At 47.6% G+C, this 13,877-nt stretch overlaps 1 protein-coding gene and 1 long non-coding RNA gene across 4 annotated transcripts in view; one reads left to right on the forward strand and one right to left on the reverse strand.

Annotated features, from left to right (window-relative positions):
- The window catches only part of LOC117053186, a 49,622-nt gene extending 40,060 nt beyond the window's left edge, over positions 1-9,562 (forward strand). Inside the window, exons 2-4 of the long non-coding RNA XR_004427365.1 lie at positions 5,459-5,576; positions 6,906-7,057; positions 9,524-9,562. This is a non-coding gene — a long non-coding RNA (uncharacterized LOC117053186). The remainder of the gene's footprint in view (positions 1-5,458; positions 5,577-6,905; positions 7,058-9,523) is intronic.
- A 2,819-nt stretch (positions 9,563-12,381) lies between these two features.
- The window catches only part of CFAP65 (cilia and flagella associated protein 65), a 42,210-nt gene continuing 40,714 nt past the window's right edge, over positions 12,382-13,877 (reverse strand). For all 3 annotated transcript variants that reach the window (XM_033160727.1, XM_033160718.1, XM_033160711.1), the window contains one exon: positions 12,382-12,736. In XM_033160727.1, coding sequence (XP_033016618.1) covers positions 12,607-12,736 — 130 coding nt within the window. In that variant the 3' untranslated portion in view covers positions 12,382-12,606. The remainder of the gene's footprint in view (positions 12,737-13,877) is intronic.

Raw genomic sequence — 13,877 nt, forward strand, 5'->3', positions numbered from 1 at the left:
CACTGCGCAGGCATGCCATGTGTTTGCAGATAGGCTGGACCTGCCTAACGCGAGCCGAACGAACAAAACATTCACGTCAGGTCTTGTGCGTGGGGCTCGACGCGAGGCAAGCACAGCAATGGCCCAGGGAAAGGCTACTGGAGATGTGTGAAAGAGCCCATTCCTGCCATGTCATTCTGCCACGAAATATGCCCCAGCCGCCACATGGGATTCCAGTCAGAGCATCACCTGGAAGGGAACTCCGAGGTATCTGTGGAAGAAAAAGAGCTTATAGGGAAAGGGGAGGGTGGAAGGGAACGGTAAAGGAAAAGAAAAATGAGGACAGGTGTAAAAATACTTAACAATAAATGAATTAAAGAAAAGAAGAGGCAGGGGTCATGTCTGGCAGGCAAGCAAAACTAAACCCTCTGATTTAGTGTGGGATAGGTTTTCTTTGCCTTTAATATCCAACCGTTTTACAACAGTACAATGTAGGACCGAATGCTGCCTGGAGAAGGGAAATTCCAGATTCCGTTTCCTCTGACTCATGAATCGCACTGAGTAGCCACGTTGCTCTAAGCAATTAAAAATAATGACAGAGGGGAGAATTTTGCCAAGCTTAACTTCTCTTCCCACCCTGATGGGAGAAGCTGCATATGCTTAAATTCTCTCTTGTTGGCAAAACTATCGAAGGCAGAGAAGTGCAGTGCTGTATCAGGCAAGCCCCAGCAGGTTCCCTTTTCTCTCCCACCCCCTTCCCCAAGTACCAGGGATGGTCCTGGGGCACAGCAGAAGCCCCTGTGCATTTGGGGTGTTGAGCCCCCCATTACGAACCCCCATTGGGGCAGTCTCCAGCCTCCAGCCTCCTCTTCCCAGCACCCATCCCCCCCCACGGTATTGCTGAGCAATAGCCAGGGAACATCTCACCTGGCTCCAGTGACACGTTGGCAGCTCCAGGTGAGGGACTCACCTTCCCAGCCGAGCAAGTGGAAAATGAGGGTGATGCTGGCCCTGCGGTGGCTTTTATAGGCCTGATAAAAATAGCTCTGGCTTGGCAGGCAGCAAGGGGGGCCAGGGCGTGGGGGGCTGCATGGAGGAGCCCGAGGGCTGGGTTGTCACCAGGAGAGTGCCGTCTCCCCTGCACACCTGTCATGGGCTCTGCATTTGCTCAGGGCAAATATTGACACAACAGGGCAGGAAGGCAAGCCAGGCATGCGGGGTGGGGGGAGAGGGGGGCATCAGGAGCCCCCCAGATTAGCACCAGAGCCCTTGCTAATGGGGTTGATTAGAGCCAGCAGCCCGGGCAACTCGCTGCACAAAGAGCAGAGAGGGGGAGGGAAGGAAGGCAATGCTCATTAAACCTTCCCTGGAACAACACCAGCTGTCGCTTTCCGCCCACCTGCCTCTCTCACTTCGCTGCCCCAGGGCGGGCAGCGTGGGGAGGGGGGGAGGGAGGGAGTGCAGTCCCGGGCAGGTGTATGGCACTGCTGGGAACACAGGAGGAGAAGGGAGGAAAGAGGGGATGGGCATGGCCGAGGGAGGGACGTGTAAAACGTCCACATCCTGGTTCAGGTGCAAGGGGATTGGCAGGTGCCAAGGAGAATCGGCCTTGAATGTGCAGGTTTGGGAGGGAGAACAGGAGAGGAGCCTGTGCAGAGTTCCCTTTGTCACACCGCTGGCACTGGAAGGCAAACCAGAGGGAAGCTAGGTTGCCCATTTGTGCCAGGCAGAGGGCAGCAAATTCAAATCAGGCCTAAGTGGGAAGAGTATCTTGAGTGCACTATTGAGGAGTGAGAGGCTGGAGAAAGTCACAAACTGAATGTAACTCAGTGTGGTGTTTATACATGCACACACGCGTACGTTATGCACAATTTGGAGACGGCCGAGCAAGAACTGCACATAATGTACTGGAGCTTAGCTTGGGCTTATGTTAGAGAACAAGAATCAGTCTTTATATTAATCATTTGCCTAGTCCTTTTAATTATATTAATGTGCTTTTTACAGTTTCATTTTGCTATGATATATTCCTCCCATTTTACATATTGGACACCAAGGCGAGAGGTGTACTTCCTGAAGGTCTACCCAGTGATTTCATGCTGATGGACTCATGCTGAGCAGGCTTAAACCTGTACTATACATCTACAGTCATTCTGCTTGGACAAAAGTCTTCTCTCCTTGGGATCCTTCTCCCCTTGGTCTTCTGTAAACTACATCAGCATTGGCAGAGCCACCGCTGAAGTCAGTGGGACAGAGTTCTCTCTGTGGAAACCAAAAAGGCCATGAGAATGAGATTTCTTTTAGCTATCTGAGTCAGGGACTTGGAAGAGAGTGTTGAGTTCTAGTAGTTAAGATAGCTTTATGTGACTGAAAGGAAAAATTAAAGCTAGTGTGTGTGTTGCCTGTTTCTGATTCCATGTTGTAGGGATTAAAGTATACTCCCAAACTGAGTTAATGGATGTCATCTAACGAAACAGTATTTTAGCTTTTTTTTAAAAAAAACACCCCCTAAAACAGGGGTCAGAAAGGTTTATCTTGCCTGGGCCGGATCGGTCCCACGGAGATCCTTCTGTGGGCTGGATTGCGCGCCCGCAAATGAGTGCCCCCCCCCAATTTTCAGCACATGCACAGATGTGTTTTCAGTGTCTGCGTCGGTGTAGATGCAATTTTCGGCATCTGCACGTGCACGGACACGATTTTCAGCGCCGCGGAAGCGAGGTACTGCGCCACGCTGCTTCGGTTTAGCGCAGTGCGTGAGCAGGCAGCCCGGTTCAGGGGCAACTCATGGGCAGGTCACATGACCGCCGCAGGACGCTTCCAGCCCATGGGCCTTAGGTTGCTGACCCCTGCCCTAAAACTGTCGGTAGTTAAGACCTAGGGCTCTAAGGCAGCCTGCAGTCAATGTTGCTAGGGGCTCTGCATCTCAAGAACCCACACTGAATGGAGTCTCTCCAGGCAAAACTAGAATTTGCCCAAAGCACAGAACTGCTGCCCAAAACAACTGCCATATCTGGAGTTCCTTTCCGTTTTAATATTTAGCAATGATACCATCATACTGTGCATTCACACACACACCCCTTGATCCGCAATGGACATGGGACCTCTGGCCTTAAGAGGCATTCCTGTGTTTTGCATAATGCCTTGTTCTGCCCTTGTATGCTATGCCTGCAATGAAATTGTAAGGTTGGAGCGGACTTGTACATCATTTAGAGTAGCCTGTCAGAAATGAAACTGAAATTTCCATGTGCCAGCCGTCCCATAAAACAGAAGGGTGTAGCCTTTGTTGTAGACTTTATGATCACTATAGCAGAGTGTAGCTGCATCTGATGTCCATGAAAAGCTTATGCCATAATTTGTTATTCTTTCAGATGCCACAAGATTCTTGATTGTTATTGTAGTGTACGTGTGACAGCCAGAAGTGCCTGTAGGCTGTAAGTATAAGAAGGAAAGTATAAGAAGGAAAGCAATTGGGTGGGATGAAAAAGACCAGTAGGAATTCAAAGAGGTTGATTTTTCATTTAATTTTGCCTTTTTCCCAGGATGACTTGACACTGTGTGGTTTTTCTTATTTAGATAACACTTACAGTATGGACAATGTTTTACAATGTTTCAAGACAGATGTGTGATACTACTCTTGCTCCCATTTTGCAGCTGGAAATCTTAAGGACAAAGATATTAGTGACATACCTAACACCATACAATGGGTTTTTTCCTACATATTTTAGAGACATTCTCACTCAATTTTCTTAAGTGGCATGTTAGTTTCACTTTTGAGGGGACTCAATTTGTGCTTGCAATTTGATGTGTGCAGTGACACCAACAGCATTGGTGGGACCAGAATCAGTAGAAATCCAGGTGGGGTTTTCTTTTTTTACATAATTATACACAACATAAACTGAGCCATAAATTCAATATAAGACGTCTGTATAAAACTATATGTCACGGTCTCTTATAAATCCCTGATTTTCAAATGATAGGCAGAAAGGTGATCATTTACTTCAGAACTTTCCAAGCATTCCATGTTGGTGACACACTTTTTAGACCTGCATAATTTTGTGACACAGTAACTCAGTGTTACTTGCAAACCGGAGGTTAAACTACCTTATAAGAGTGTGGGGGGGCATTTGCATGACACTACTACACACTGCAGCTGACACACTAACGTGTTGCGACACACAGTTTGGAAAGCTCTGATTTACTTTGTTACGGTAGAACTACTGGGGCGGAAGGCAGTGAGCCCAAACAGTAGGTGGAACAAGAGACAATAGTAAGAAAGTCAACTACCCTGTTTCTCATAAAATAAGACGTGCCTATAAAATAAGCCATGGCAGGATTTTCAAGCATTCACAAAATATAAGACATACCCCAAAAATAAGCCGTAGTGCTGGGCGCAGTTCTAGAGGGCACCAAAGAAGAGGAAGAGGCCTGTCGGGTTGGCACCCAGACCCGGATATTGCTGCTGGTGCAGCCCCGTCAAAACGCCCAGCAACCCAGCAAGAGCCGCAGCGCACGCCGCCTGGAGCCACGAGCCAGCGGGACCCAGCAAGAGCCGCCTCCTCCTCCTGTTGGCTTCCGGAGGCCCAGGGCGCTCAGCGCAGCGCTGCTGGAAGCCGACCTGGCAAGCCTCCTCCTGCTGCTGCTGCGACTCAGGGCGCTCTGTGTGGCGCTGCTGGGCGCTGACCCGGCAAGCCGCCTCCTCCCTCTTCCTCCTGCCGCGGCTCGGGGTGCTCCGTGCGGCGCTGCTGGGCACTTTGTCAGTACTTCAGCAGCAGCAGCAACAGCCAGTTCCAGGTGCCAAGCCGCAGCAGGAAGAGGAGGAGGCTTGCCAGGTCGGCGCCCACCGCCCCGAGCCTCCAGGAGCCAGCAGGAAGAGGAGGTGGCCTGCCGGGTCGGCGCCAAGCAGGGCCGCGTGCCCCGAGACAGCTGGACCAAGCAGCAGCAACACCGGCCGCGGCAGGAGGAGGCAGGTGCCCAGAACTATACGGTACTTAATAAAAAAATAAGACACCCCCGAAAATAAGCCATAGGCTTATTTTCTTAAGTAAAATAAATATAAGACAGTGTCTTATTTTGGGAGAAACACGGTAATTATCGTTTTGTCCCCTTCTTTCTCCCTGCTGAGTTCTTCAAGGACAACACTGGCAGTCAGTGCCACCCTCTGGAGTGGTTCTAAGTAAAAAGATAGGCAGGTGGGGCTAACAGAGGACAGGGCCTTATTTTCCTGAAGGGACCAGCCAGCAGCCACTGCATTGTATTTTATTGGAACTGTCATGAACAATACAGGACATTCTAATGGCCTTAAAAGCATTTTCCTTTCCCCAAACAATTTACCTGTTTGTTTGTTTGTTTGTTTGTTTTGTTATATACCAGGGGACATACCATGTTCTCAAAAGATTTCTTAAAGCAGCCCAGGCATTCTCCAGTATGATGTTCCATCTTGTCTTACTGATGTCTTTCCCCATTCCCCCACCCCCACTTATAGCAAGGATGCCATAGAATGACACCCTGTCCTAGCTGACAAAACCGGATCCTTATGCACCAGTTGCCTGAAGGAAAGCAACATCATCATCGTAAGCCTGCAAAGAACAGCCTGCCAACAGGTGATCCATCCACTGCTTTTGTTCTTTCTCTCTCTTTTTCAGCCCAACAATGGAGACATACAGCAGGTGTTAAATGTTTAACAGGTCTGAGGATCACACCTGGCCCAAAGAACACCCCCCCCATAAAAGGCTGTCAGGTGGAAAATGCACAACTGTTGTACCCCCTGCTTGTACCTGGTGGTGCTGGAAAGAGCTGCCCCTGGTGAAATTTGCCTCTCAAATACATCTTTGTGCCCGAGTTGTCATCTTAGATAGAAATGTTCAGTAGCTATACTGTACATGCAGAATGATATCCAAGATGGCAATGTCTTCATAAGACATGGATATCACCATTGATTTTTAGCATTCTGATCTCGGACAAAGATTTGGGAAGACATTTTGTGGTAAAATGAAATAGGTGTGTGTTGTCCATCTAATGTCAAAATTCACCAGGTGGTCTCGTCCCATTCATTGTTAAAACTATGAATTGAAATAATTATTATGAAGGGTTTTTTTTTAATGAAGATAACTTTTATACATAACATATATGTATTGATGTGGATATCAGTTTTACTTCACTTGCATCAAGAATTACAGTGGGATAGCACAAGTTATAATTTAGGAAGCAGGACATTAATCAGTGACCCTAACTGGTTAAATGATGCTACTATGTATTAGAAAATAGAGGGTCCCTGGCTGAGCAGCGACTTGACCAAGAAGGATCTGGGCTTCATGCATGTTCAGTCATTGTGTGGAATTATCTTGGAATTATCTTTTTAAAGGACCAACATTCTTCATGGTGCTCTCTGCCAGTTAACTTTGTGCATCTGTTCGAATGGGTCCTGTAGCAAGGACTATAGCCCTACTGATTATAAATGTTTGTTCCTTTAAACCAGTGGTGGCCAAACTTAGCCCTCCAGCTGTTTTGGGACTACAATTCCCATCATCCCTGAGCACTGGTCCTGTTAGCTAGGGATGGTGGGAGTTGTAGTCCCAAAGCAGCTGGAAGGCCAAGTTTGGCCATCACTGCTTTAAACAAAAAAGGGGGGGTGTTCCAGTGTAGAGGGGGAAAGATGGGTTTTGAATCTGGGGAACCAGCAGGGCACCAGGGAAAAGGGAGTCATTTTCCATTGAAATCAGGAATGAGGATATAACCCTTTAAAATTAATTACAATTGCTTGGGGGGGGGGGGTTGATTGTCATAAGTGATGCCATAGGCACATGTGCCCATGACAATTACACAAGAACACACTTTGATTAATTTAAAAAAATGCTTATAGAGTGAGGGTAGGTAGATTTGCCAGCAGCAAGAAGACTCTGTACTGGTAAAACTGGTTTTCCCTGTTGCAGAACCTCAGTGTGAAGGAAGGACAACTGTGTTCCACAATCAAAACGCTCCAGGGTGGGGTGATTTGCCAAAAAAACAAACAAACCTGGATGTCTGTACACACCCCTTTAACAGGAGGACCAATGGTGGACAAAAGGCTACTCTTTGAGAAACAGTATGTATGGGGGGGGGGAGGATATTCAATTGTGGAAAAGATCATAGAGAGTAGGTTCTGGGCTTCTGGTGGGCATACCCACTGATGGAAAACCAAGCAGGCATGTGCACTGTGTGAAAGCAACAGTTGAACTAAATGTTACTGTAGATTTTAGGAAGTGTATGAAAACAGTAGAAGATTGTTGGCTAAACACCTCATGTGTTAGATACATTCAAAATTGTTATATGAAGTTATGAAGGATGCTCCATATATGTTGGTTAATCTTTTTCTTTCTCGACATGCTCCCACATTTTGTGAATTATGATCCTACAAAAGCTGCAACATTTTGTTTGCGAGCTGGAATCCAGATTGCACAACTGGAGACTGAAATTATATGTAGGTCACAATCCAGCTCTGCATCTGAGATAGATGCAAAATCCATCTTCTTTTGGAGCTATGAAGAGATTTCACACCCTTCTATATAGCAATTCACAGGATATTAGACCATAATCTTCCATAATTTCTTTACATTGTTAGTCTTTTAATAGTAGAAGGGAGCAGAAAACAAAAGCAAATAGGAGCTTGTCTCTGTATCAGTGCATGTTCCTGTCATTGTTCCCCATTACGTAAATTTTGTACAAGACAAAATGGAACGAACAATTAGACTCTGAGAATCCTAAAACCTTAGATTTTTATCATGGTGCTTTATCTCTACATAATATTTAAAAACTCATCCTCATAATCTTGCTTTCTTAACCATATATTCAGAATCAATTTATCAGGATATAATTTGTGTATTGATAAACCTTTACACATTTAGGCTGTGATCCTATACACACTTACCTGAGAACAAGTTCCACTGAACTCAGAGGGACTTACTTCTGAGTAGACATGCATTGGATTGCTCTGTTTACAGGCCTGTGGTTCATACAAGTGAGCAAGTTGTTTCCCCTCTCAGTACATTTGAACAGAATTATTTTTATAATTCTGTGTTTTTGTATCTCAAGTCACAATGAAGAGCTACTAAGACAATATATAATGCTCTTTGGAATAGAGAAAAGAAATGAATGAAGCTTGGGTAAGGTTACCAGATTTTTTTCAAAGAATCTGGGGACACTTTTTTTTTTTAAGGAAAAAAAAGTTATTTAAAAAGTTATTATTTTAAAAAAATTAAGAAGTAATATCTTCTCTTCTGTGGTCTCCTCTGTCATGTGGCCTTCCTCTGGGCCCCGACCTGCTGTCTTGGGAGTGCTAGCCGCCATGGAGTAGGCTCGGGTTGGGCCTGGGCTCAGCCATGCATCCTTGCCCTCCCGGTGCTCTCCTACCTATCCTGCTCAGCGGCGGCGGCAGCGCGGCAAGGTCGGGGCTCCCCTCTTTTTTTCTCCTTCCTCTTTCTCTCTTTTCCTTCTCCATGCAGGTTTTTACTGACCCCAGAGTGCTGCTAGGTGGGTGGCCGGGCGCTCTCACTCCCGGCTCAATTTAGGTAGTGGGGGCGGGGGGGGGTGTAAGCGGTTCCCCCAGTTGACGCACCAGGCGTCCCTGGTTCCCCCTTGGTGGTGGCAGTGGCGGTCTCAGCAGCCAGGAGCCAGCCTGGTAGCACAGTTGGCTCTGGCTGGCTTCAGGAGCTGCTCGCTGCCCGCTGCCGTGGCGCCCGCCATTTTGCTTCGCCAGAAGTCCCCATATGATGTGTCTTGTGCTGTTGAACCAATCACGCAACATTCATCCCCTACTAATACATCTACAACACTTAAAATATAAATCTGGGGACATGAAATGAAATCTTGGGACATTCTGGGGACAGATTTGTAAATCCAGGGATGTCTGGTAACCCTAAGCTTGGGTGTCTAGGGGATACTAAAGGGCAAATGAGAAATAAAAGCAGTGCTGCAGTGGGTGGGGAAATAGTAGACAAACTAAGAAAGGTGTGTTTTTCTGGAGGGGGAGGAGTGAATAAAGTGGAATAGATTGTCATAGGCTGGGAGTCGGATTGCCTGCAGTGATTGCATCATGGCTTGTGGGGTTGCCAGCTGACCAAATACAAACACATTCAACCTGGCCTGCTCTTGTGCTTTTTAACTGTTGCTTGATATGTGGAAATCAGTAGAAGAAGCTTGTCATTTTCACAACCAACATCTGTTCAAACTTATGTTAAAGGCACAGGAGCAAAGGTTGGTGTCTAGCAGATACCCTTTTTTCCAAGATTGGGTGAGGGTTTTTTTTTCTCCCTGAGAAACTATCTCATGGCAAACAGCAATTCCAGGAAGCTAGATTGCTGGCAAGGCACCAGATCCTGGCTGCATAAAGCACCTACTTGTTTCTTATTCAGTATTATGCTGTTAAGATAGAACTGCACTTTGTGCTTCAAACATGAGTTGGTTTATTTTTGTGATCCTGCAAGGGAGTAAGCAAGACAGTCCCAGGGCTAAGCTTGACTGCCAACTAGATGTTAATTACATGACTACAATTAATGTACACTTTTCTTTTCAGTTATGTACATCAGGCAGGAAGCAGCTTGACCATGTAGGAAGAGAGGGGTGAGTGTAACTCTTCAGCTTCCTTGCTGCTGACCCAGTCTTAAAAACAGAGAGAGAGAGAGAGAGAGAGAGATGTTTTGGGACCAGGAATGTGGCAGGAAGGCAAAGTGTTAAACTACTCTCCACATCTCACAGGATCCTCAGACTGTGACTGCTGTTTACATAAGGAGTGGGAAAGTGCACACGCATAGCATGGTGGTGCTTGCCATCACATAATAAAGCTATAGCATAGCTTGGCTCTGGGGCTCTCTCTTGGGTTAATAAATTAGTCTCCCTCTCAAGGCAGCTAGCTGAAACAGCTCACAGAAAAAAGAAGCAATGTGCAGGCTAAAGAACAGAGCAGAGGTGAATTAGTAATAACAGTGAGGCCTCGAGCAGCCAGCCTCCCCAATAATTTAATCACATCAGACCATATTCCCATTCACGTGTACGCAACCCATGGCTGCTCTCCATGCAATGCACCAACCCCCAGTGGCAGAGCTTCATGCTCCGGCACCGGGGGCAGGAAGCAGGTTGGGACGGGGCTGGCGTGTGCTCTGGGGGCAGGGCGTGCCACCCACAGGGGCGTGGCATGCATTCTGGGGCGGGGTGCACCACCTGCAGGGGTGTGGCGTGCGTTTTTGGGGTGTGCCGTGCCGAGATGGAACTCTAGCAGGATCCCACTGCCCGGGGCGCCCTCCCCCTACACCCCGCCCTTCCTATGCCAGTGCCAACCCTGCCCACCTTTCCCACGAAGCTTCACACAGCACATCCGCCATCACCTACACAATGGGGAAATGCTGCTAAGCAGCACTAACAGGGCCGTTTTGGTTGCATCCTCTCAAAGTGTTTCCAATCCAACCACGATAGATAGCCGCCCCTGTGCTTTCTTTCTCTTGAGCTTCCTCCTAGGCCGTCTCTATTTGACACCTAAATACTACCATGTAGAGCTGTTGCCCTGGTTTGCAGATAGGTAACGATACCCAGGAAAAAAGAGCAGCCCTATATATGCCAAATTAAAGCCAATTCAGACTTTCTGAAATAAATTAGCTGCAGTACAAATACTTTGTTTTTAAAAGGCTTATGGGCTCAGGTGTTAAGTCCCCCTTCTAAGGTGACATGAGAAGTCTGTGATGGTGAGAGTTGTTGAAGATACTGCTCAAGTAGCTACTTGAGTACTGACAGTGTGGAGGGAACAAAAGTGTTTATTGTTGAACTAAACTTCTGTTTGAATATAGCCACTGTTTTCAGTACTCTTCTCATGCTGTTTTTGTCACAGGAGCCTCTGCTCTGGAAACAGAAGCACAATATTTGGTTGCATGGAATTTGTCATCCTGAAGGTATGTCTGTACATCATGCCCTGTCATGCTTCATTTCATTTTTTTTTTTTTTTTTTTTTTTTTGCTCTCACCAACCTTGTAGAAACCTTTGCATGTGCCCTGTTCATACCCATATCTTCCTCCTAAAATTGCATGTTTGGAAATTGGGGGAGCGGTTGCTTTTCTCAATAAATTCTGAATTTAGACCACCACACATACCCCAATGATTGGGGCCAAACGCCCTTGAGAGGAGATGATGAAATAAGTTAAAATCTTTGCTAAAAATTAACAAGGTAGCTCTGGCAAATGGATGGGTTAGGCACAATTGCAAAAAAATCAGCATTGTAAAAAAAGGGGGGGGAATGTTGATCAAGGATGAGAGTCATGGCATTAAACTAAAGAGATAAGGCAAGACTACTGCTCACACCATTCGAAGAAAAGTTTATACAGTCATACCTCATGTTACGGCCGCTGCGGGTTATGTCCTTTCGGGTTGCGCTCTGCGTCGAACCCAGAAGTGCCGGAACGGGTTGCTTCCGGGTTTCTGCGCTCGTGCATGCGCAGAAAAACTAGATCGCGCTTTGCGCATGTGCTGAAGTGCCGAATTGCGTCACACACATGTGGAGACACAGTGGCGCAGGTTGCAAACGCACCTCCCGCACGGATCGCGTTTGCAACCCAAGCATCCACTGTAATTCTATAATGAGGTAAAGCTTTTGCACATAAGACATTGCAGTGAATGGCGTACCCGTTGGTTTATTGTTAGTTTGCTGGCTGGTTACTACTTAACAGAGAACACAGGATCATGCTACCTCTCACACTTCAAATTCTTTGTTCCAGTTTTCATAGATGCTTATGTGTGTTGAGGTTATGCTAGCAATTTTGTCTTACAGTTAGAACACATTTTGGATAGATACCCCTGCAAATTCAAAAACAGGACGCTCAACAACTCTTAAAAGAGATCTTTGAAAGATGCAAATCAAGCTGCTAGGAGAGTATATTTGGTGATGTTTAGAAACTGCAACACACTGCTGTTACAGAACTTCAGAGCTCAGTGGCCCAAGCCCGACAATGTATAGCATTCTGAAAATGTTTGTGTGGTGATGTGGCCTTAAAAAAAAAACTCCTTCAAGGTTTGCAGACCTCTAGCTCCTGGAAACTAAAAAGGAATGACAAAATGAAGAGTCTCTCCATAAACAGCCTGTTTCTTAGACAGCTGCATACTGAGGCTCAGGCCACCCCAGTTGGCTTTCCGTCAAGTTTGTATTATTTTAATCTTGGTTCCCAGTGTTCAGAAAGGCTTTGTGGCTTGCATATCTGGTTGCCAGATTTCATTATTCAGGAATCATAGTAGCAAGGAAAAGTGCACCCTGTGCTGTCCTCTGCGGAGGCTGGAGCACTGACAAACTAGACTGCACTGCCCCTTGGTGGAGGGAAAGTTGAACACTTACAAGAGGCTTGCCAAGATGAAAACAAAGTCATCTTAATTTGAAAAAATAATCTCTCTCACACGTGGAACCACTTCCGCTTTGGTGCAAACCAGAGTTATATTTTGAAGGCTGGATGATAAAGATCCCGTGCTATTATTGAATAGGGTTGGGTCACATAAGTTTCTCTGCAAGTCATTTCTCCTTTGACCCACCTCCAAGAGGGCAGCTTTCCAGTAGCACTGCAGCTCCTACAGGGACTAGCCAGATGTGAATACTGGACTTGTGTGGTACCAGAGTTCTCCAAGCCCCTAGGGGGGCAAGATGATGTGCCGCTGCCCTTCAGAGTCCTTGTTCTCTCTGGAGGCACAGGTCAGTGGTGCTGTGGTGGGGTGGAGCAGAGACGTGCATTTGTGCATTGGAGCAATGGGACTGATAGTTCTGAAATAAAAAGCTCCATTTCAGTTTTTACAACTTCATAATACTAAAGAAAATATTCTAAAGCCCCAGATCCAGTTTCTGACTTTAAAAGAGCGTGACTGGGCATGTTCTTGGCTAGAGACCTTGGGAAGATACCACCTAACAGGATCCCAATGGCAGACGTCTCATATCTTATTGCTTGATTTCCTTGTGTAGCAGCAGGTACCATGAGAACCTTCTAGTCCGACTGATGCACCCCTCTCCAGGCTTAACCTTAGTGGATTCCTTACTGCTTCCAGGGGCGGAGCAAGGGAGCGCGGGGCGGTCCGCCCTGTGGGCGTGACACTCTGGGGGTGGGCCCCACTCCCACAATCGACGCCGGCGGCGCAGCAACTTTTAAAAGGCTGCAACGCGCGAACAGCAGCACAGCATCTGTGCTGCTGTTCACACGCTGCACCCTTAAAAGTTGCTACACCACACGGAAGGGGCACCGGCCGATCGTGCTTGCCATCTTGGGTGGACTGCGCATGTCCACACATGCGCAGTCCACCCAGGAGGCTGCACACGCGTTGTGATGTCAGAGCGCACACACTAGGGAGTGGCGCACCGCCCCCAGGGGGGTGCCTTCACATTTGCCGCCCCAGGCGGCAAAGTGGCTCGCTACGCCGCTGACCGCTTCTACCTCTTACCATTCTCCTCTGTCCAGCGGCAGAGTGTATGCTGTGTGCTGGCTCTGCCCACTCTCCTCCTGACCTCCGCCACCAGGTCATGTCTGCTACTGCAGCCAGGCATAAAGCGCCTCACAACCAAGGAGGGTGGGTGGCAGCATTGCCACCAGCTCTTCTGCTTTCCGCTGCCAGGTCAGAAGTAACCCAGCAGCAGAGCTGCTGCCGCTGGGCACAAGGTGTGCCACGGCCAAGGAGGGTGGGTGGCAGTGCTACTGCCCACTCACTTGCTCTCCTCCCACGGGTCAGGCCTGACCTGGGGGGCGGAGCTGCCCCAAACACAAGCTCCGCAGCCAAGGCGCAGCTGTTTCTGGCATGGAGCCAGGCTCCGATGAAGGAGCCTACTGTGGGGGCATCTGTTTGCACCCCCTCTCCAAATTGCACCTGAGGCCGCAGCACTCATCACACTACACCTCTTCCTCCCCCAAGCCTTCTTT

Source organism: Lacerta agilis, chromosome 1, assembly GCF_009819535.1.
Source record: "Lacerta agilis isolate rLacAgi1 chromosome 1, rLacAgi1.pri, whole genome shotgun sequence".
Lineage (NCBI taxonomy): Eukaryota > Metazoa > Chordata > Lepidosauria > Squamata > Lacertidae > Lacerta > Lacerta agilis.